The sequence below is a fragment of the Urocitellus parryii genome, chromosome 15 (genome assembly GCF_045843805.1).
Source record: "Urocitellus parryii isolate mUroPar1 chromosome 15, mUroPar1.hap1, whole genome shotgun sequence".
In the NCBI taxonomy this organism is placed as follows: domain Eukaryota; kingdom Metazoa; phylum Chordata; class Mammalia; order Rodentia; family Sciuridae; genus Urocitellus; species Urocitellus parryii.
In genome coordinates this window covers 4,269,136-4,290,373 of record NC_135545.1, presented here as the reverse complement: position 1 = coordinate 4,290,373, position 21,238 = coordinate 4,269,136, and the positions used below count along the sequence as shown (strand labels likewise).

The 21,238-nt window shown below is 44.9% G+C and overlaps 1 protein-coding gene across 1 annotated transcript; it reads right to left on the bottom strand.

Moving 5' to 3' along the window:
- Nucleotides 1-11,676: 11,676 nt before the first annotated feature.
- LOC144250391 (uncharacterized) lies at nt 11,677-20,938 on the bottom strand. Its single transcript, XM_077793183.1, has 5 exons — nt 20,744-20,938; nt 16,514-16,601; nt 13,972-14,098; nt 13,438-13,569; nt 11,677-12,737 (listed from the first exon to the last, which is right to left on the bottom strand). The coding sequence occupies exons 2-5, from the start codon at nt 16,526-16,528 to the stop codon at nt 11,770-11,772; spliced, it is 1,242 nt and encodes a 413-aa protein (XP_077649309.1). The 5' UTR covers nt 16,529-16,601; nt 20,744-20,938; the 3' UTR covers nt 11,677-11,769.
- Between the last annotated feature and the right edge of the window lie 300 nt (nt 20,939-21,238).

The following is a 21,238-nucleotide window of genomic DNA, read 5'->3' as shown; positions in this document are numbered from 1 at the left end:
CCAGGGCAGAGGAGAAGCTTCCAATAGCTCAGGTGTCTGGACAGATACCAGAAGATGCTTTCAGGATACTCCAGGCCTGACTCCTGGCTGCAAAAGGCTATTTTTAAAATGGTGCCCTACCTGGGTCTCCGCTCCCTTCCTGGGCTCACTGTAGAGCTGCCAGGATGACCGATGTAAGCAATCCACTGTGGACCATTTACTTTCTTCTCAGGCTAGACCTCCACATCCACAGATGCATGCACTCAGGCTGACAGGAGGATCAAATGTCCTTGGAGCCAGTGGATACACCAGGCCAGTCTGCACCACAGCTCAAAGAAGTCCTGCAGTCATGACTTTCCCAAAGGATTCCCAAGCAGCAGCTTCAGTACCCAATCACTGGTCCTCCTGCCTGCAGAACAGCTCCCCTGGAGCCCACAGACATCTGAACCCCAGGGTGCTGGAGGACCTTGGCCTGCACATAATGCCAAGGATTCCCACAGGGTCCTCTGACCCTGACCCTCTGGCGCTCACCTGAGTGCGCCCACCCAGTCTGACCCACAAGTCCCTGTTAGTCCTCTGGACCCTGCTTCCTCTGCTGCTTATGGACACTGTGAACAGTTTCCATTGCCCAGAGCTCAGCACATCCTCTCAGAGCCGGGCCTTCCAGAGGACCAGAGGGAGGACCTGGCCACCTGCTCACCACAGCTCATCTAGTGGCTGTGATTAAGAAGAGTCCACAGCAGAAGCCACCTTTCTTGGGTCACCTTCAGGGCTGTCCCTAGAGTACAGAACCACAGGAGTGGACTTGCTGTCCACCCATCCTGTCATCTAAGTTAGGGTTGCTGGTGGACAGTGGCCACTGCAGTGCTGTCCAGGTACAGTGCAATTGGGAGGCAACCTCGTCCTGGACAGCCATCACCTCTGTATCTAAAGCTCTGCAGGATGGTGGGCCTGAGGGTCCTAGAGCAGGTTTAGGGCTGTAGGTTTTATTCTGGGTGGGGCCACAGAGGGAGGTGGTTAACAGTACTATCAGGGAAGTGTAGCATCTGCTGAGAGGTTTTATCTTGAATGCAGGAGGAGTGCTGTCCAATGCTCTTATCATCTTCATGCCCTAATGAGTTTTTTCTCCATTAGCTGGTTCTTGTTGTGAATGATACTGCTCATCAAAGAGTGAATGCACCTTGCATTTCCAAGGTAATAGTCACTTGGCTGGGTGCATTATAGCTTTTAAATTTATATTTGATTAATAAAAGCAATCTATATTTACAGAACAATTAAGCCTATAGTTAGGATTTCTCATTATACCTTTTCTGTGCACACAAAGTCCATGATTGTTACATTTTTCCATTAGTATGGTCTATACCACAGTTAAAAAACTATATATAGATAATTATGGGCTAAAATCCATACTTTACATTGGAGTTCACTCTTTGGAATTGGAAAATTCACAGTGTTATAGACCCATTTTACTACATCATACTAAAGTTTCAGCATCCTAAAGATCCCCTGTGCATTATCCATCTATCCCTTCCTTCCTCCAAACCACTAACAACCACTGATCTTTTCATGGTGTGTCTAAAATTGCCTATTTCACAATATCAAGTAGATAAGAGCTCTGCAGTCTGTAGTCTTTCAGATTGCCTTCTTTCATTTGGATATTTGCACTACATCTCAAAGCCCTAGAAAAAGAAGAACAAATCAGCAGCAAAAGCAGTAGAAGGCAAGAAATTATTAAAATTAGAGCTGAAATCAATGAAATTGAAACAGAAGAAACAATTGAAAAAAATTGACAAAAGGTTGGTTCTTTGAAAAAATAAAAAGAAATTGACAGACCCTTAGCTACACTAACAAAAAGAAGGCAAGAGAAAACTCAAATCACCAGCATACATGGTGAGAAAGGTAATATCACTACAGACACTACCAAAATACAGAGGATAATCAAAAATTAATTTGAAAACTTATACTTCAAAAAATACAAGACATTGAACTCATCGACAAATTTCTTAAGTCATACGATTTGCCCAGATTGAATCAGGAAGACATCAGCTCACCCTCTTGCACTGATTAAGCCCCCTTGCTCCTGTGCAGGTGTGAAGAGGCCTTCCTCCATCACTGCAGACCTCCTAGTGACACCTAGGGACCACCTCTATGTCACAAAATCCAGTCTCAATAAAGCACATTCATTTGTAAACCCCTGAACGTTTCTTGGAACAAATGAAAGCAATATATGCTGTAATATGCATATCAGTGATGGAGGAAATGATGAGAAAAATAATTATGAAATAAAAATAAACCATGTAACATATTGGCTTATATCATATTCTGAAAGTAAGATATTATTCCTTGGGAAAAATACTCTTCTGGTAAAACTGTTTAATCATATGGATCAGTTAGCATCATTTCCAAACATCTTCACTGCAGTACTACACACATGTATTATGCGGTTGATCTAAGCAGTTTTTTCAAAACATTTCCAACAACCTCACTGTGCAATGGCAGCTGTGTGACAGGAGAAGGAATACAGAAAACCATGAGCATAAAGAAATTGGAGCCTCCCAAACAACAAGCAAGGAGAACCAAGATGAAACATTCAGGGACCCCAGAGCTTGACTAGCCTTTGATGCTGGACTGTGCATACCCCATCCTTGTCACCACTGTCCCTCCTCTCACCCTGGCTAAGGAGATGGTAGGTAGATGGTAGATGGTAGATGCACTGGTAGGCTCCAGAGCACATGGAAAGAAGTCTTATATCTGTAATGTGCCCCACAGAGGCTTCAGTCCAGCCTCACAGATGACTGGAAAGCAGCAACACGTCATTGATGAAACCGTACAAATGGAGGGTCTTTACTGGGCTGCTGTAACCTGATGACCATGCCTGCAGATGAGGATTCACTTGAAGAAATTCTCTAGTTCTCGATGGGTAACCCTGGTCACTACATTTTGCGGAGTAATTCCAAGTCAAAATACGTTAAGACTCAAAGGTGCAAGGACTTTTGGAAATCAACTACTTATCTTCAGGTCAAGAATTACTTTATTCAGTCATCCGAGGTCTCATGAGAAGGCTTCTTTGCTATATGTAACTTTTACCCTGGGCTTTGAAGCCTGTCTCACGTTGTGCCTGCCTTCCAGGCCTTTATTATGGTCACTGGGAAAGAAGCACAGGATGGGAGGGCTTACTGCATTAGGTAAGGGTCATTCTGTTCACCTTCTGGGAAGACAAGCTCTGCCTTTCAAGGTAAATATTGTCTAAATTAGCATCTGGAAGAGGCAAAGAGTCGTGTCTTTAAGTGGATACAAGTCGTCAAGCTTCCTGTGTCCTGAGGCCCTTCTGTAGTTTATAGGAAAAATCATTCCACCGACTGTAAAATAAAACAGACCAAGGATGTGCCATCCTGGGGCTCATACGGGATGAGAGTCACAGGTGAACAGGGACAGACTGTGATAGAATGCAAAAGAATGGGAACCACGTGCTCCATTGAATCACAATAGCTCTCTTAGCAAAGACCGAAGAGTAATTGGCCCTATTTTTGAAATTGAGTTATTAGACTGGAGAATCTAATTAAAAGAACCAGAATGGGGGCTCGGGGCATGGCTCGCTAGAGTACTCGCCTAGCATGTTTAAGGCCCTGGGTTCGAAGCTCGACAAAAAAGAAAAAAATAGCATTTCCTTCAGGATTATTTAACTGCTGGTCATACGTTTTGCCACTGCTTTAGTAGAATGTATCATTGATCTGATGTTTTAATTAATAAAATTTAATCTTTTCATTACTACAAGTAGTTTGTTTCTTTGATCGACAGTGTTAATTCATCTCAGTGCAGTCAGTGCTTCATAACAGCAACTAGCCAAAGTTAAGGTTGAGGGATCTAGATTTGGTGTGTGAAGTCAAGTATCTTACAGTTTGGGGAACCTATATTATATTTGCCATTGAGTTATTCTCCTCACACCCTATCTTAGGATACTTATGTACAATGAAAATTCCATATAAGTGGTTCATATTTCACCCTAAAATCTGCATCTGTGGATAAATATTCACTATATTATATGGCCCTTCCTTACATGCCAAGTGAGATGACATGCATCTTGATTTATATAAAGTGAAAATACAAATATAATAAAGATGAAAGTGTGAGGAAGAAAAAGTAACACTTTTTAGCCGACATGTAGAGAAAATACAGGCTCATGAACGTATTTCCAACATCACCAGTCCATCAAGGGTCACGTGTTAGCATTTTCTGCCTTTCCCATGCAGACCCCAGTCTGCAGAGATTGTAGAAAAGAGCAACTCCAGTGTGTCTTTGGTGGCATGAGTTAGGAACCTGTAATTGTTTCTGGAAATTAACATTGGGACACAGGTTCTCAAGATATGTTCAACAAGTGTGCATTGCCATTGTGACTATTACTGAATCATGAGTTAGCACTTCATTGAGGGGAATGAATCACAAACTGGCTCTTCAGAGACCAGATACTTCCCATGAAAGACCTGATAGTCTTTCTTATAGCTTAATATGGTAATGAATACATCTGCAATTAATATCAGGTCATAGTTAATTTTTATCTGAAGTAGAAGTATGGACAATACAAATTTACTGCAACTGTAATGACACGTAAATGAGCCATTGAAAAGTGACAAGAAGATGGGAAGTACTGTGTTGAGAAGCTGTGGGACAGAGTCCTGGCCGTGTTCTAGAGTGCCATAGCTGTTTTTGTCCCAGGTTCCCTGTGTGAAGTGGGCATCTCACCAATATTTCCTTCACCCTGAGGCAGAAGGCGGGTTTACATGTTTGGGTGGGCCATAGCCAACTGGGACCTATCTGACCACCTTCAGGAACTGAACATGGCCTAACTCAGCTAAGACACAACCCAGGTGTCACTGGCCAGTACAGCACGTGTGACTGTCCTATGAGGGTTATGTATGCCATGCCATTCTTGTAGGCAAATGTGGGGGGGGCAAGATATGGGTGAATTCACACTCAGAACAGAGAGATGGCACATGGACATGGAGAAAAGCCAAGTAATAATTCAAAGGCCTCAAACCTCTGAAAGATCATGATTCATAAGCGAGGACCTGTTGAAGACTTAGTCCAAATTAGTGAACACAGACTCTAATCCCTCATGTTAAGAAATTATACAAGAAAAACACTTCAGGACCCGAGTGTGGTTCAGTTGTAGAACCCTTGCCCACGTGCATGAAGCCCCAGGTTGAGGCCCGAGTAGTTGAGCAGAAAACAAAAAAATCACTAGGAAATCAAATGCAGATGTTCAATAATTGAAGCACAGAGGTAACTGTGCTTAGCTCTAGGGATGAGTGACTTGCCTTCACAGCCAGACATGATTCCATTCTAAATCTGTCACAGTTGTCACGAGAATAACAGAACAAATCTATACTAAATATGTAATCCTCATTACAAAGTTTGGGAGCGATAAAGGCAAGAAAAATTCACATACGAGATCACTTTTCTCTGCAGTTGAAAATGAGCCATGTAGTGTAGTGCTTAAAACCACACATGAAATCAACACTTTTATGTTACAGTTTGGATCTGGAATGTCCTCCAAAGGCTTACAAGGTCAAGGTTTTCTCCCCAGCCAGTAGCACCCTTGGGAGATGGTGGGAACCAAGAGGTGAGTCACTGGGGCCATGCCCCAGGAGAGTGTGTCTTGTCCCCAGCCCTTTCCTCTGCTTCTGTCTGCTATCCACCTGCCATGAGGTACACAGCATTGCTCTCCACCTGCCATGAGGTAGACAGCATTGCTCTCCAATGCCCTTCCAACATGATGAGCACATCATGGGCCTTGCCACTGACACAAAGAAAGTGGCCAGCCAATCATGGGATGGAACCCATGAGTCTGAAACCGTGAGTCAAAACAAATATTTCCTCCTTGTTCTCAGGTGTTTTGTCACAGCAACAAACACAATGAATGACCTGGCAAAATTGTTTAACCATATCTATTATCTACCAAACATTTACAACAATAGTTTTCATGGAACTACCATACAAACATTAGGTAACTTGTCTAAACAGTATTTCAAAAACATTTTCAACAATCATACTGTAGAATGGGACCTACAGGCGCATCAGGAAATGCAAATTTGACATGACAAAAATTGTAAGTTCCTCTATGCCAACCAAGAGCCCAGAGAATCAGGAGTAAACACTCAGGGTTGTGCTGGAGTCTGACCCACTTTGATGTTTATTGTTGACACCTTCAAGTCTCACTACTCCCTTTCTATGGTGCCATCTGGGCAAGCTGCTGATAACCCTAAGTGTTCCCTTCTTCGGGCAGCAGCTGGGAGTTCTAAAGATGACCAGGTTCCCTCACTCCCGCACCACCCAGGACCCCCATAAGAGGAGGCAGCCACTTCTGGACAAGTGTAGCAAGTCCACCCTGCATCCCTGGAAGGCCTCCTTATGCTGTGAACTCTGCAAACACTTCAGTGTTTGGCTTTGCCATTCCTGACAAACCAGCCCAACTGGGTGGGGTTCAGCCCTGAGTTGGGACTGGTCACAAGTGCAAACCAGCAAAAATGTTAGGGGCAAATACATGAGATTCCACTTCACATACAAGAGAAATTCCATCCTGGATGTTCATTCTGAAGTGGAAACTCATGAACGTTAATCTTTTCAGTATATCTCACAAGTACTTCAAGGACACAAAGGTATTCGTACACTTTTTCCCTGAATTTTCTTATGTTTCATATTCTTGCTGTATTTCAATTTTCACATTTATGTAAATTAAGGTGAATTCCATGCAGTTTTGTTCAAAATCTCACAAAGTAAAATTTAGTCTTTTTAAATATTTATTTTTTGTAGTTGTAGTTGGACACAATAACTTTATTTTTATGTGGTGCTGAGGATCAAATCGAGGGCCTTGCATGTGCAAGAACTGAGCCAGAACCCCAGGCCCATTTAGTTTCTTTTCTATAATCGCAACTTAGTAATTTATTTTCAACAATCGTGTTCCTTTCTTCATTGGCACAGAAGAAGGAGGCATTCAGAAATATGATACAGTGCATGTTCCATAACAGGGAGGACAGGATGTCAGTCTGAACTACATTTTATATTTTCATTATACACAGTTTCCTAGTCAGACTGCAGAAGAATAACAGCATTTCTACCAGGGATTGTACCTCTAAGTTTAAGCGGTAGATACGAAACATATGCGAACATGAATACTCTATGGAAGAAAACTACCAGATATTTCTAGATGGGAACAAACAAATGGGAGAACATCGGGTGTCATGTGCACCATGAAAGGAGCAGTTACGCCATCCTTCCATGAAAGGTGCCTCTGGCTGAGTAGAAATGCCAGCCCCAGGAGAGTGGCAGCAGAGCTCCAGGGACTGGCCACAGATGGCCTCTTGTCAGGAACCCCACTGGAATCTCAATGCCCTTCTCTCCATCTTCCATTCTATACCCATGACCTCTCCAGATGCTGGTAAAGCTCACAGAGCTCATGTTCAGTCATCTCAGAGAGACCTCAGCTCACCATTCTGTATGATCTCAGCCCTCGTGCCCCTATGCAGCACTGAGCAGGCCCTCCTTCATCATGCAGAGCTCTAGTCACACCTAGTGACCATCTCCATGTCACAAAATCTAGTCATGAAGAAGTACCTCCATTTATGTACCCTTAAACATTTTCACTAGAACAGCAAATTTAGTGAAATATATATACTGTGTGACCTGCATGCAGTGATGGAGAACATGGTGAGACAAATACATATTATGAAATAAACATTTAGATTTAAAAATAAATCATGCAAAGTATTGGCTTATATCATATACTCTGAAAGTAAGATATTATCCCTCAGGAAAAATACTCTTCTGGTAAAACTGTTTAATCATACGGATCACTCATTTCCAAACATCTTCACTGCAGTACTACACACATGTATTAGGCGGTTAACCTAAGCAGTATTTCCAAAAGATTTCCAATAACCTCACTGTGCAATGGCAGCTGTGTGACAGGAGAAGGAATATGGAAAACCATGAGCATGAAGAAATTGGAGCCTCCCAAACAACAAGCAAGGAGAACCAAGAAAACATTCAGGGACCACAGAGCTTGACTTTTTATTTTATTTTTTTAGTTTTAGATTGATACAATATTTTTATTTATTTTTCTGTGGTGCTGAGGATCAAACCCGGGGCCTCACCCATGTTAGTTCGAAAGAGATCTCCCACTAGGCTACAACCCCAGCCCCTGACTAGCCTTTGACACTGGACTGTGCATACCCCATCCTTGTCACCACTGTCCCTCCTCTGCCCCTGGCTAAGGAGATGATAAATTCCTCAGCAGCAGCTGAAGTCTGAAGCACACCCAGGTGCCCACACCGCAGCCTCACTGGCACAACACAAGCCAGGCACCACATCTGCAACAGCTTAGATCTACCACACCCCCACCAAGCCTTATTGTGTGATATATAACTTCAGGCTCCGGTGTTGGCATCCTTGATAAACCAACCAGAATGTGGGAGGTATTAACGCAGTTCAGCTCAGTGGTCAGAAGTGCAAGTTAACAACCATAAGGATAATAAAACAAACTTAACAAATCCCATTATGTATGCTAACAAATTATTCACACAGAAGTTAAAAAAAGAGATATTATTTTACCTTTAATGCCCACTTTTATATACTCTATTTTTACTTTTGCTTTATGGAAAAAGGTGCATTCTGTGTGTCTTACTTGGCCAACAATAGAAAGGCATTTAGAAACACACTAACAATGCTGGTGGATGCTGGTAATCTCAAGGACATTAAGATTGATGGTGGATGACCCACGTTCAAGACCAGGGTAGGCCACTCAGCAAGCACTTATCCCAACATTGAAATAAATAAAAAATAAAATAAAGGGGCTAGAGATATCCTTCAGATGTCGGTAGAGAGGCTTTGGGCTTAATGCCCAGTGCTGGGGGAGGGAGGAGAGGAAAAGGAAGTATGAGATGCACATTCATCAACAATGACGAAGGCTCTCGGGTGTCCATGTCTGATGCCGTGCTTCTGGGATACTTCCTACCCACATACTTACCCTAGAACAGAGCATGGAATAACTCAGGTGCAAAGCATGATTATCTGTTCCCAAGATTATATGTTGTTTGATCCACCAGGGAAATTAAAAAAAAAAAAAACCTGTTATAAATCTCTTTGAACCTTAGGAATCTAATGGTGCATGTTAAGTTTCCAGTATAAAGAACCAACTGAGGTGGAACAAAACTGTTGTAGAAGAAACACAATCCACTCATACTTATGTGAAAAATTAGATTTTATTAACTACCATATGAAATCTATGGTACACTCTGAATAAATCAGCAGCAAATGTAACCTCAGCAGGTAAAGGTGGATCCTCATGAAGCATGTGCTGTTGTGGTTCTTTAGGTTCATCTCTTCTCTCTGATAACTTTTCAGTTCCAAGAATGAGACAATTAGTCACCAACTGTGCTAAACAGCTATGGCCATTAAATGCAGCAGTGGCCACCATTTCCCTGCATTCTTCCTGGACATAATCAGGCCCTAAGACCACACTCCTCTCCTCCAATAAAAAGCCCAGTCTCTGCAGTCTTGGCTGTCCCACTTCAGGTAGTTTGTAGAGTGTTCCTTACCCCATCCCACTATGGACAATATGGACAAGGGTGCACAGACCACCCCAGGCAGGATAATGGATATCTCAATTCTACATCCTGATCAGTCCCTTTGAAATATTTCTTGGTGCAGGCAATACTGAATTTTAATAGGCAGTGTCCTCCTACTCCAGGAGCAAGGACAACAGGGATCTTCGTTTCACAAAGTAAGACCTTTACTCCTATGGGTTCCTTTCTGGACACAGCCGTGAAAGACCCGTAAGGAAGGCACAGAACCCAAGATAAGCAGGGTACTTTCTAAGAAATCTCGAAGAATGAGACACTTTAAAACATGAAGATAACTGGGCCTTTTCAAATGTCCCTGCACCTTTGACATCTCCTTAGTTATAAAACATTATGTAATTTTACCAAAGTATGCGAGGCCAGAAGCTAATCTTTGATAATCAGAGACTTATTTATCCTTCCTATAAATTTTCTGACATAGAGGATTGTGTGAGAATTGGTGAAATAAGGTAACACAGTACATTTGTTAAGAGTCCTTGGTAGCCTATGGACTCACTGGTGAATCCTGAGGACACTCCCTTGATGAAAGCACTATCCAGGGTCACAATATCTGATTTTGCCAGAATAAATCCTCTCAGGACAACAAAATCACAAATGTTTGGAAAAAAAAAAAAAAAACAGCACATTCCTTACAACTGGATGCTATTCTCTGGGTCATGTACTGTTCCAGATTTTAAAGCTTAGATTTAAGATCAGGGCATGACTTTTGCACAGCTTCCTCAAAGGTGTCTCTTTGATGCCCAGTGGTTCTGAGGCATGAAAGTCTGTCCTATGTGCTGTGATGGTGATGGATGTTGCTCTTTAGTATGGACTCTGACCACTGCTTGAATTCATAATGCAGGGGGTGCCATACTCGCTGCATTCAAGCTCTACCCCTAGGATGTCTTCTCACATGTTGTGCAAGCTGTGAACTGTGCCAGAAGAGCTTGGCACCTGCAGACATTTCCACGGTTTCTCTCCAGTGCGAATCAACTGATGTCCACTGAGACATGAGCACTGAAGACAGGCTTGGCCAAAGTCATTATGCTTTTGTGCCTTACCTGACGTGTACAGAGGGTTGAGTGCATAATAAAGATTTGCCATCTTGGTACATTTATGAGTTGTTTTTCCAGCAGGAATCGTGATGACAGACTTTTACCTTAGGGCCTGTTTGCATTCAATGTTTAGGTGAGGTTCCTCTTCAACACAGACTGAGGGTTTCTAAGCCTTAAATGAGACCTAAAGGCTCTGTATAGTCATTATACGTGGAAGATAGTTTCTCCACTAGGTAATAAAGTGGTCTTACATGGCTTGTATGCTGACTGAGACTCTGCCTAATTCATTTGTGGCTTTTCTCTGAGATCTTGACAATCTGCGTGATAGGAAATGTCAGTGAACACCTTGACATGCCCTCCTGCTGTGGATCACATGATTGGCCAGGCCAGATGCACCCTACAGGCTTTGCCACATTCATCACATCCATAGGGTTTCTCTACAGCCTAAGTGCCTGACATGTGCCAATCTGACTGAAGACCTCAAAACATTCATTGTCCTTTTTTTTTCTCCTTATGGAGTGTGGGGATTGAACCCAGGGACTCAACAGTCTAGGCAATCTTTCTACCACTGAGCTACATCCCCAGCTCTTTATTTTATTTTGAGACAGTCTCATCATGTTGGCTAGGCAGGATTTGCATCGATCATCTTCCTGCCTCCTTGTGAAGTAGTTGGGAACACAAGTGAGGCCCTTGCACAGCGATCACATTGTCGAAGCCTTCTCTCCAGAATAGATCCTCCAGTGTCGTCTCAGGGATGATTCAGACTGAAGACCTTGCCACATAGATTTCATTTGTAAGTCTTCTGTCCACTATGAATTATCTGATGCTCTGTTAGGTATGAGTTGCAACTGAAGATCTTTTCACACTCACTGCATTTGAAATATTTCTCTCCAATGTGGATTCTTTGATTACTTGCTAAGGATGACTTGTGACTAAAAACACTGCCACACTCATTGCATTTTTAAGGTTTCTCCCCAGTTAAGAATCCTATGATGATAAGCAAGACGTGAATTGCAACTGAAGACCTTATCACATTCATTGCATTTGTAAGACATCTCCCACTATGAATTATCATCAGCTGTCTTGCTAGGTCAGAGTTGAGGATGGAGACCTTGCCACACTCATTGCATTTGAAAGGTTTCTCTCCAGTGTGAATTCTCTTGTTGTGCAAGGTGTGAAATGTGATTGAAGACCTCCCCTCGCTCATTACGACTGTAAGGTTTTTCTCTAGTATGAATTCTAAGATGACTTCTAAGGTTTGATCTCTGACTAAAGACCTTACCGCAATCATTGCATTTGAAAGGTTTCTCTCCAGTGTGGATTCTTTGATGAGTTATAAGGGCTGATTTTTGATGGAAGACTTTGCCGCACTCATTGCATTTGAAAGGTTTCTCTCCAGTGTGGATTCTTTGATGACTTATAAGGACTGATTTTTGTTGGAAGACCTTGCCGCACTCATTGCATTCGAAAGGTTTCTCTCCAGTGTGGATTCTCCGATGTTGTGTAACATGTGCAGTCTGACTGAAGCTCTTTCCACACTCTTTACACTTGTAAGGTTTCTCTCCGGTGTGAATTCTACGATGATTTGTAAGGATTGATTCTTTATTGAAGACTTTGCCACACTCATTGCATTTGTACGGTTTCTCCCCAGTGTGGATTATCACATGTTGAATGAGGTATGAGTTACGACTAAAGACCTTGCCACACACATTACATTTGAAAGGTTTCTCTCCAGTGTGGATTCTACGATGACTTGCCAGGTTTGAAATCTGACTGAAGACCTTGTCACATGCATCACACTTGTAAGGTTTCTCCCCGGTGTGAATTCTCCGGTGGTTTCCAAGGTAGTATTTGTTACGGAAGACCTTGCCACACTCATCACATCTGAAAGGTTTCTCTCCAGTGTGGATTCTCCAATGTTGTACAAGGTATGAACTGTCATTGAACATCTTCCCACACTCATTACACTTGTAAGGTTTCTCTCCAGTGTGGATTCTCCGATGTTTTCCAAGGTGTGAACTTTTATTGAACATCTTCCCACACTCATTACACCTGTAAGGTTTCTCTCCAGTATGAATTCTAAGATGACCTGTAAGATAACAATTTTTATTGAAGACTTTGCTACATATTTCACAAGTAAATCGTTTCTCTCCAGTACAAATTGTCTGATGTATAGTACAGTGTGATTCTTGATTAAAGGATTTTTCAAGCTCATTACATTTGTATGGAGCTGCAGGAATGTTTGTTTCCGGTTCTTCTACAAATGATAAAGAATATATAAGATCATGTTCATATTTATGAGAAATGTTTGCTTTGACAATCAAAGGAATTCTTTGGTGGGGTAGTAGGAAAGAAACATTGAAAGAGGTCAAATGAGCCAGACTCAAAAATTAAGGGTTAAAATGTTGCTCTCATATATACAAACTAGTCCAAAATAAAGAAGAAAAGGCAGTTGAGGAAGTGACTGGAAACAACAAAGATAAAGAGAAGATCACGGGGGGAGGGGAGAATGGGAGGAAAAATGAAATGAATTTAACAAAATCATGTTATGTTACTATATAAAGATAACAAAGTGGATGTCATCATCATGTATACACAGAGAAAGTTTCGAGGAGGGAGAATAGGGAGAAGGAGCAGAGGAGGAAAAGGAGAAAGTGGAGCTTGAAACCAAATTCCTTGCATGTAAAGCCCAGGAAATGGACTTCACCTTAGCCCTGACCCCTCCCATTGCCAAAGCGCCCCAACTCTATTTAGTGGGCAGCTGCCTCTCTGCCCATGTGAGCTCTTACCTGCTTTCACACCCTCCACACATGCCCACTCATTTGCAGGCCTGGATATTTCCTCTGGGCCATTCACAGTCCAGGGCTCCCTCCCTTGCTCCAACCAGGAGAGGACACTCAGGTCTAAAGGACACATTCCTGCTTGTAAAGAGAAAGGAAGGTGATGCACTGTGGCTTCTCCACAATCCAGCCCTATCTGCAAGTGAGGAAGAGGACATTACAGAGGGATACAGAAAATATTTCACTATATCATGCAGGTATCTACCCCTCTTCCAAGAACCACTGAATCAAAAGTACAGAAAAAGAAATATCTTAAGAGTCGGCTGTGGGCTTTATGTTGTGCTTCAGCTCTGGAACCACCACTGCAGTATCATGAAGGGGGCAGAACATCTGAAGAAAGGGAACAAAGTACAGAGGATGTACTGTGGAGCGTCTTTCACAGGCAACAGGACTTCAATCAGTCAATGTAGAGAATCCCAAAGACAAAAGGGAAATGCTACGATATACAGGGCAGACCCCAGCATTAGGGGAAGTCAAGCTCACCCAGGGAGACCAGGTTCCTGTAGGTCTCCAGCATCACGTCCCTGTACAAAGCCCTCTGAGCAGGGACCAGGAACTTCCACTCCTCCTGGGAGAATTCTATGGCCACATCCCTGAATGTCAGCGGACCCTGAAATTAAAACAGGCTTCACAATGGGGCATTGGGGACAGTTACAATCTTTATCCAAAATGTGAACAACAGAGCCCAGACATGGTGGCACATGCTTGTATCCCAGCTATCCCCAGGCTGAGGTGGGAACACTGTAAATTGGAGGTGGGATTGGGAAACATAGCAAGATCCTCTCTGAGAATGAAGAACATAGGAGTAGGGATGTAATGGCAGAGGGGGCCTAGGTTCAACCCCATTACTGCAAAGAAGAAAACTAAAGTGAAATGAGAAGGGAGGAGAAGTGTAAGCATGAAACTGATTCAAGTGAGAAGAGCTGCACTGTGAGGTTGTAAACACACATTTGGTATCTGTCTGTCTGCTGATGTGGAGCTCACCTGGAATCCCTGGAGAGCTAAGAAAGAGTTCTGTGTGAGTGAGAAGACAGGTGCCAAAGCCCCTTAGAGAGCTTCACGAAGAGGCTTCTCCCCAGAAAGCCTCAGGCAGGAGAGGCAGTTGTAACACAGTCCTGCCATCCACCTCCAGGGAAGGGAGAGGGACTGAAGTCCCAACTGATCACCATCACCCAGGATGTAATCAAGCCTGCCTACATAATGGAGCCTCCATAAAATCTCAACAGGACGGGGTGAAAGTGTGTTCAGATCAACACGTGTGTGGAGGTTCCTGGAGGGTGGCGCACCACGCAAAGTCATGTGAGCGCCACGTCCTTTGTCCCACACGTTGGCTATGCACCTCTTCCATCCGTGTGTTCACCTCTATCTTCTGAACAGGCATTACCACAAGGCAAATGCAAGTAAAGTACTTGACAGTTTTAGGAAGCACTCTAACCACTTTTTGAATGTGAGGGGATGAAGGAAGCCCCATTTATAGAAAGTCGTTCGGAATCATGGGCCATACTTTTGCAGGCCTCTGAAAAGGGGCCCATTTTGTGGGACAGAGACCTCAGCTGGTGGGATCCACCATGTATCTACACAGACAGTGTCTGAATTAGGTGAAATGACAAGCGCCCTCTGAAGAACTGCATTCTTGGCATATGGGCAAAAACCCACACTTATTTGGGATCACAGAAGCTTTCTGTGTGCGGAGGGTATATAAAGAGAAACTGAGCTTGCTTTCCCTGTGTGTTCATATGTTCTGGTATTTCTGAGAATGTTATATCTCCTAGTTGTGTTTTATTTTAATTTTCCTTAAGGCAAGATACTGCCTAAATCTGTACAGATTTCTCCCCTGCAGAACACACAAAAAACATAGTACCACCCACAGTGGTACACAGCTGTAATCCTGACCCAGGAGGAAGAGGCAAGAGAATCACAAGTTCAATATCACCTCAGCAATGAAGCAAGACTCTAACTATAAAAAAGAAAACAAGACAACAGGGATTGAGGATATAACTCAATGGTAGAAGGGCCTGATTTCAATTTCTAAGAAAGAAACAGGAGTCAGGATGCTCAGAGTCACTGTGTTCAGAGACTGTGCTGCAGGACACTGTGCAGCCAAAGCAGTCCATAGGAAAAAGAGGTCTGTGCAGAACCAACCGGAAGTTGGGGCTGAAGGTAGACAATTCACATAAAAATTCATAAAATTTAGTTATGGTACTGGACAATGAACCTGGGTGCTTCACCACTGAAGCCCCGCCCCCCAACTCCACGCCTTTTTTTGTTTGTTTTTTGGTTTTGGAAGACTGACACCAGGACATTTACCACTAAGCTACTACACACGTCTATTTTTTCATTTGAGACACACATTAGGTCACAAATCTTAACATTCAGTTTCAGAAGCCTATAAGGACCCCAATTTTCTTTCTGTGCACAATGGAATAAATACAGAAGCCAATTGCAGAAGAAAAATTAATACTCCCAAATATGGGAAAATGAAACAACTCATTCTTAACCAACTAATGGTAAACAGGAAAAGGATTCAGAAAATATCTGAAACAAAAGCAAAACAAAAATAAACATACCAAATCTCACAGAATGCAATGAAATAAAACATAAAAATAAAAACAAAAGAAACATCTTAGGGTAGTGAAACTTTAAAACACAGGATGAAGAAACCCAGGTCAACTAAGCATACACCTCCAGGGAAAGAGCCAACTGAAGGCAACAGAAGCAAAAGGCAGGAAACAATGAGCACTAGAGCAAGAGAACTGGTGTAGAGGACAGGGACACCACAAAACAGCACACTCACTTTTTTAAAAGATCAAAAAAAATGACAGAGGATTCCCAGGGCCACACCTGATGACACCTCCTCATGGGTTCCCTGCCACCAAGTCACAGTGGGATGGAATCTAAGCACAGAAGATGGGTAAGGGAGGCCCAGGGGAGTGCAGGCACACTTGACAGGCAGGAGGCCACAGAGTCACGGGAGGCCAGCAGATCCCAGGCCCAGCACTGCACAGGGGACTCAGCATCACTGTACCTCAGTGACAGCCATTCCTGACTCCTTTTCTTTCCTCCTCCTCTTCAGGGCTGTTTCCTCAGGTAACACGAGTCTTTACAAGTCAATCCTGGAAGGAGGAAACGGACTGTTTAAGGCTCAGAATCATCACACACTTCCTGTGCCACAGCCACACACACAGGGAGGACCTCAGCATGTGAGAAGACGGTCCCCTTCTGCCCACCCCTTTAGAGTGACCCAGGCACAGTAGTAAACTCCTGCAGGAAGGTGCACAGGAGACTTCTGTTACTCCTCTCTTTGGGCCTGGTCTCCCTGCTGGTGAAGCACACACAGGCGGCAGCAGTGGGGGACTGGGCAGCACTGGGCTCCCTTCAGGGCATAGCCTGGCCTTGACTGTGGGAAGCCATTCTGACACGTGACTGGGCGGCTCCCGTTAAGGGTCTGAGGCGTTCTGGCTGTGTCGGAACTTTCCCGGCCCTTTCCTGATGAGAGAACCCGTCCATGTGGGGGTGTGACTGACCACTGACCCCGGGAGCCCAATCACTGACCCTGACCTTGGAGTGCAGCCCCCCTCAACCTTCACTGGATTGAATTCTCCCCTGAATTTCTTGTTCCCCCATACAAAGCTACTCCCAGGTGTGTAAACTCTCTCTCTCTCCTGCTAGCCCTGACTAATCCTTGCTGCCCTGCCTGGCGGTTAGAGGAGTGAACAAGAGAGGGGAGCCATCTAGGACCTGGCAATAGAAATAAGGTAACTGAGTCTGTGTGTTTTATTTCGATCTCTTCTAGCTAACTTTTATGCCAAGAACCTCATTAATGAAACCATTGCGCTGGACGCAAGGTGGATTACTCCTGTCCTTAGGCCTGGTCTCCCTGCTGGTGAAGCACACACAGGCTACAGCAGTGGGGAGCTGGGCAGCACTGGGCTCCCTTCAGGGCATATCCTGGCCCTGACCAAACTGAACCACAGCACAGTGCCTCCTCACCTCTCCTGGGATCTCAGGCTGATCTCAGTCCCTAGGATGGAGGTCACAGAGCCAGTTACTCAATGCTGCACAGAGAAGAGAATCAGCTATTTTTCATTATTATTAAAACTGGGTAACATCCTCACCCCTGAATGGCACATCCAGTTAGTAGAATTATTGCAAAATGACTCGGGACTCTCATGGAACCCAGGATTAAGTACCCCCATTAGGGGCAAGCCCAGCCCATTACCCACCTTCTAGCTCTGCCCCTCTCTTAGAACCTTGTTCTTACCAGGATCCAGACAGCAGATGGTGAAGGAACAGAAAGAAATATGCAAAGTAGGCTGCATGGACCAGAGGTGGGGCAGGGTGTGGCTGGAGTGTTACAGGAGCTGGGGGGCAGTCACAGGAGTCTCCATGCAGCAGGTAACATCAGAACAAAGACCTGAGGTGTTGACCACCTGCAGCCCAGTATCTAGGAGGCCTAGACAAGGGTCAAGACCCAGTGAAGGCCCTGAGGCTTAAGCAAACTGCTACCAGGAAAAGGAAAGAGGCCTGGGTGGCTGAGCAGCAGAGGCCCTGAGGCAGCAGAACAACCAGGACCCAGGTCTTCCCACATCTTTCCCAAGCCTCAAGAACAGTGTGCACTCAGGTTTCCTTGCCTGTCTGAAAAAATACATGCGATCTTTGCTTTTGACCTCTTAAGATATAAAACTTACCAATATGGTAGTACATTGTGCTATTTCGATATATGTCAAAGTGTCTAGCCAACACCCCCAAGTACAGGATCACCCTACCTGAAATGCTGAGGACTACAGGGAAGAGGCACCTGGGGAGCTAAAGAAGTACAGGATGGACCATGAAGGTAGAAAGGCCCACTAACATCCCAGCATGGACTTGAGGACACAACTGGCCACAGAACACTAATGTTCATAGGAGAAGTCTCCAGGAGAACTATAGGGAAGAATGCTATCAAAGCTGTGATCAAAAAGATGAGGAGAGACAATGGGCACAGACAGGCTGAGCAGAGGTACAAGGCTCAACTGTGGAGCAGCACTACCATCAGAGAACCGGGGGTGGGGCCTGGCAGCAGCGGAATTGCCAAAGTGATCAGGGAGGAATCACAATGAATGCAAGGAGAGTTTTAACATAGGTAGATGTCCTAACAGCTAAGAAGAGAAAAAGAAGAGGGAATCATCAACTGGGCAATGTGCTACTGACAGAAAAGAGAAATGAAAAACGGAATTTTGATACTCCTTTTAAGCCAGGCACAGTGGGACACCTGCAATTCCACCTACTTAGCTTGGGCCAGGAAAATGGAAACATGGGACACTTAGCCACACCCTCTCTCAAAATAAAAATTAAAAGGAAGAAGTATGTGGCTCAGTGGTTAAGTCCCCCAGGGTTCAATTCCCAGTACCAAAAAAAAAACCCTTACATTTTATATATGCGTTTTTTTTTTTTTGGTACTGGGATATTTGGGATGTGTGTGTGGATGTGTGTGTGTAAAATCTATCTTTCCTTTTCCTTTACTATCTGAGACAGAAGAAAATCCCAACTGTTTCTACTGTCTTACAATCATTACAAAATGCCTCCACTCTATTCAGCAATATGTGGTTTCCCCTACTGGCAGATTCCTGGTGTCCCACCATCTCAGTACCGATCCTATTTATTTAAGGAAATGGCTTCCTATAGATTAGGGGTTCAGATCCACAACAAAGGCACTCACTTCACATGCTGTAATAGGGAGCTGTCATTCATCGTTGTGTGATAATGGATAAAAGTCATGGTGCCCAAAACCCCTCCTGGGTTTCAGTTAGTCTTCTAGCATATTCTTCCATGTGTAACTCTATGCATAATAAAGTATGTCCCTAACTGAAATTACCCCATGCAGCAAATTAAAGAGACCCGAGCAGGGATCATGGGAAGCTCCAATTGATAGCCCACCAATGAATTCAGGTCCCAACCCAGGACACACGGGTGGCATGGGAACTGGGGTGTGTATGGAATTGGGGTACTAAAACCCTCAACCAGTAGTAGCATTGCATGCTATCTCCAGGTAGTGATGCCCAGATCTGGATGCAATTACAAAAACCTAAGATGGTATATGACACAGAACTGTTTGCTGACGGAGACAGATTCCCATGTATTTAGATGACCACAGTTAAGAGTGCTGTACACAGTGTTGCACTTCAGCTTTCCCTATCTTACACACCAACACTACACATTCTCTGGAAAACACAAGAGGGTAACCCACAACTGAATGGCTCAAGTCACTGCCTTCTGGCCCAAGAGACTACAAAAGGAAGCTATCCTAATCGCAGAACTGCAGAACACACAAAACTTAGAAACAGCAGTTTTGTCATTCCCTTCTTCAGCTGTATAGTTCAAACAAACAAACAAAAACTTAACTGACACTTACCTTATTGGAGACAGAAATCAATATGTTACAAGGTCATCATCCACACCCAGGGTCCCCTGTCTTCACTGCTGCTTCCCTCCCTCACTCTGATCATCTCCATTCTCACCTCCACTCTGATTTCCTCCCCCATCCTGGGTCCTGCTCCCTTGGCTTTTCTCTCCTCTCCTGGTTTCTCCCCTTCTTCCCTCTATTCCTTCCCTCCATCTGATCTTCCCCATTCCTGCAACTCCCTTCACCTCCAGTCAGTCTTTCTGCCCAGTCTTTGTCCCCAATCTCCACAGATGTCTGCCTCTTTCTTCCCCATCCACTCTCTCCCTCTGCCCTGCCTGCTGCAGGCCCCTGTCCGCATGCTCTGGGCCGCACATCACTAGGCCTCTGCCCTGGGCGCCCTGGTCACTAGTTACACCTCTTCTTGTCCCAGCACCAGTTGTCCTCGGCCATCCCTGCAGATAATCCATCCTCTCCTCCCCTGCTCAGCCTGAGGTCCCTCCCCATTGTGCCCCTATCCCTAGGTGGCTGTCCTTCACGTCTCTGGAGATTGAGATTCTAGATTTCTCCATTTCCTTTTCTCCTTCTTGGGAGAATTAGGAGACCAGGACGCGCCCTCTGTGGAGAACTACCCGCGCTCGGACTGGCTGCGGGCGGCGGGGCGGGAGCGGGGACGGACAGGGCGTCCAGAGGCCCAGGCCAACCCTGGCTGGGACTCGCGCCAGGCCGCAGACCAACGCGACTCTCCCGCGGCGACCGAGGGGACTACAGGTGGACGGCGCGCGGCAGGGACGCAGAGGTCTGTGGGGACCGAGTCCCCGCCACGGACCCGCCAGCGACCCAGTAGCGCAAACAGCCCAGAGACAGGGAACTCACTTGCCGGGAGACGACCGGATCCACTTCCGAGGCTCCTGGTGGACGCGCGGGCTCAAGGAAGATTGCAAAGAAGGAGGAACCTGGAGTTGGTGGGCGGGGCCGGAAGCTTGACGAAGGAGAGAATGGATCTCACAGGTTGAAACCCACCCAGTGAGCGGGGTCAGAACGCTTGACGGGCAGGGAGGGTACCATGGAGAGGGCGGGCCTCAGAGGGCAAAACCACCTAGTGACGGGGGTCGGGAAACATGACGGACAGGGGCGGGGCGATGCAGAAGGCGGGACTCACTGGGTGAAACCAACCCATTGGGCGAGATCGGAAGGCTGACCGGAAGGGGCGTGGCGATGGAGAAGGCGGGACTCATTGGGTGAAACCCACCCAGTAGGCGGGATTACAAGGCTCAGGGACAGGGGCGTGGCGATGGAGAGGGCGGGACGCACTGAGTGAAACCCACCCAGTGGGCGGGATTGGAAGGCTGACCGGCAGGGACAGGAAGT

Excerpts from the sequence above, each read along its gene's own strand:
- LOC144250391 (XM_077793183.1), bottom strand. Across the intron at positions 13,570-13,971 it reads CAGGAACCTGGTCTCCCTGG|CAGGAATGTGTCCTTTAGAC; the intron begins GTGAGCTTGACT and ends TCTCTTTACAAG. Across the intron at positions 12,738-13,437 it reads TGTGGAGGGTGTGAAAGCAG|GTCATCTTAGAATTCATACT; the intron begins GTAAGAGCTCAC and ends GTTATCTTACAG.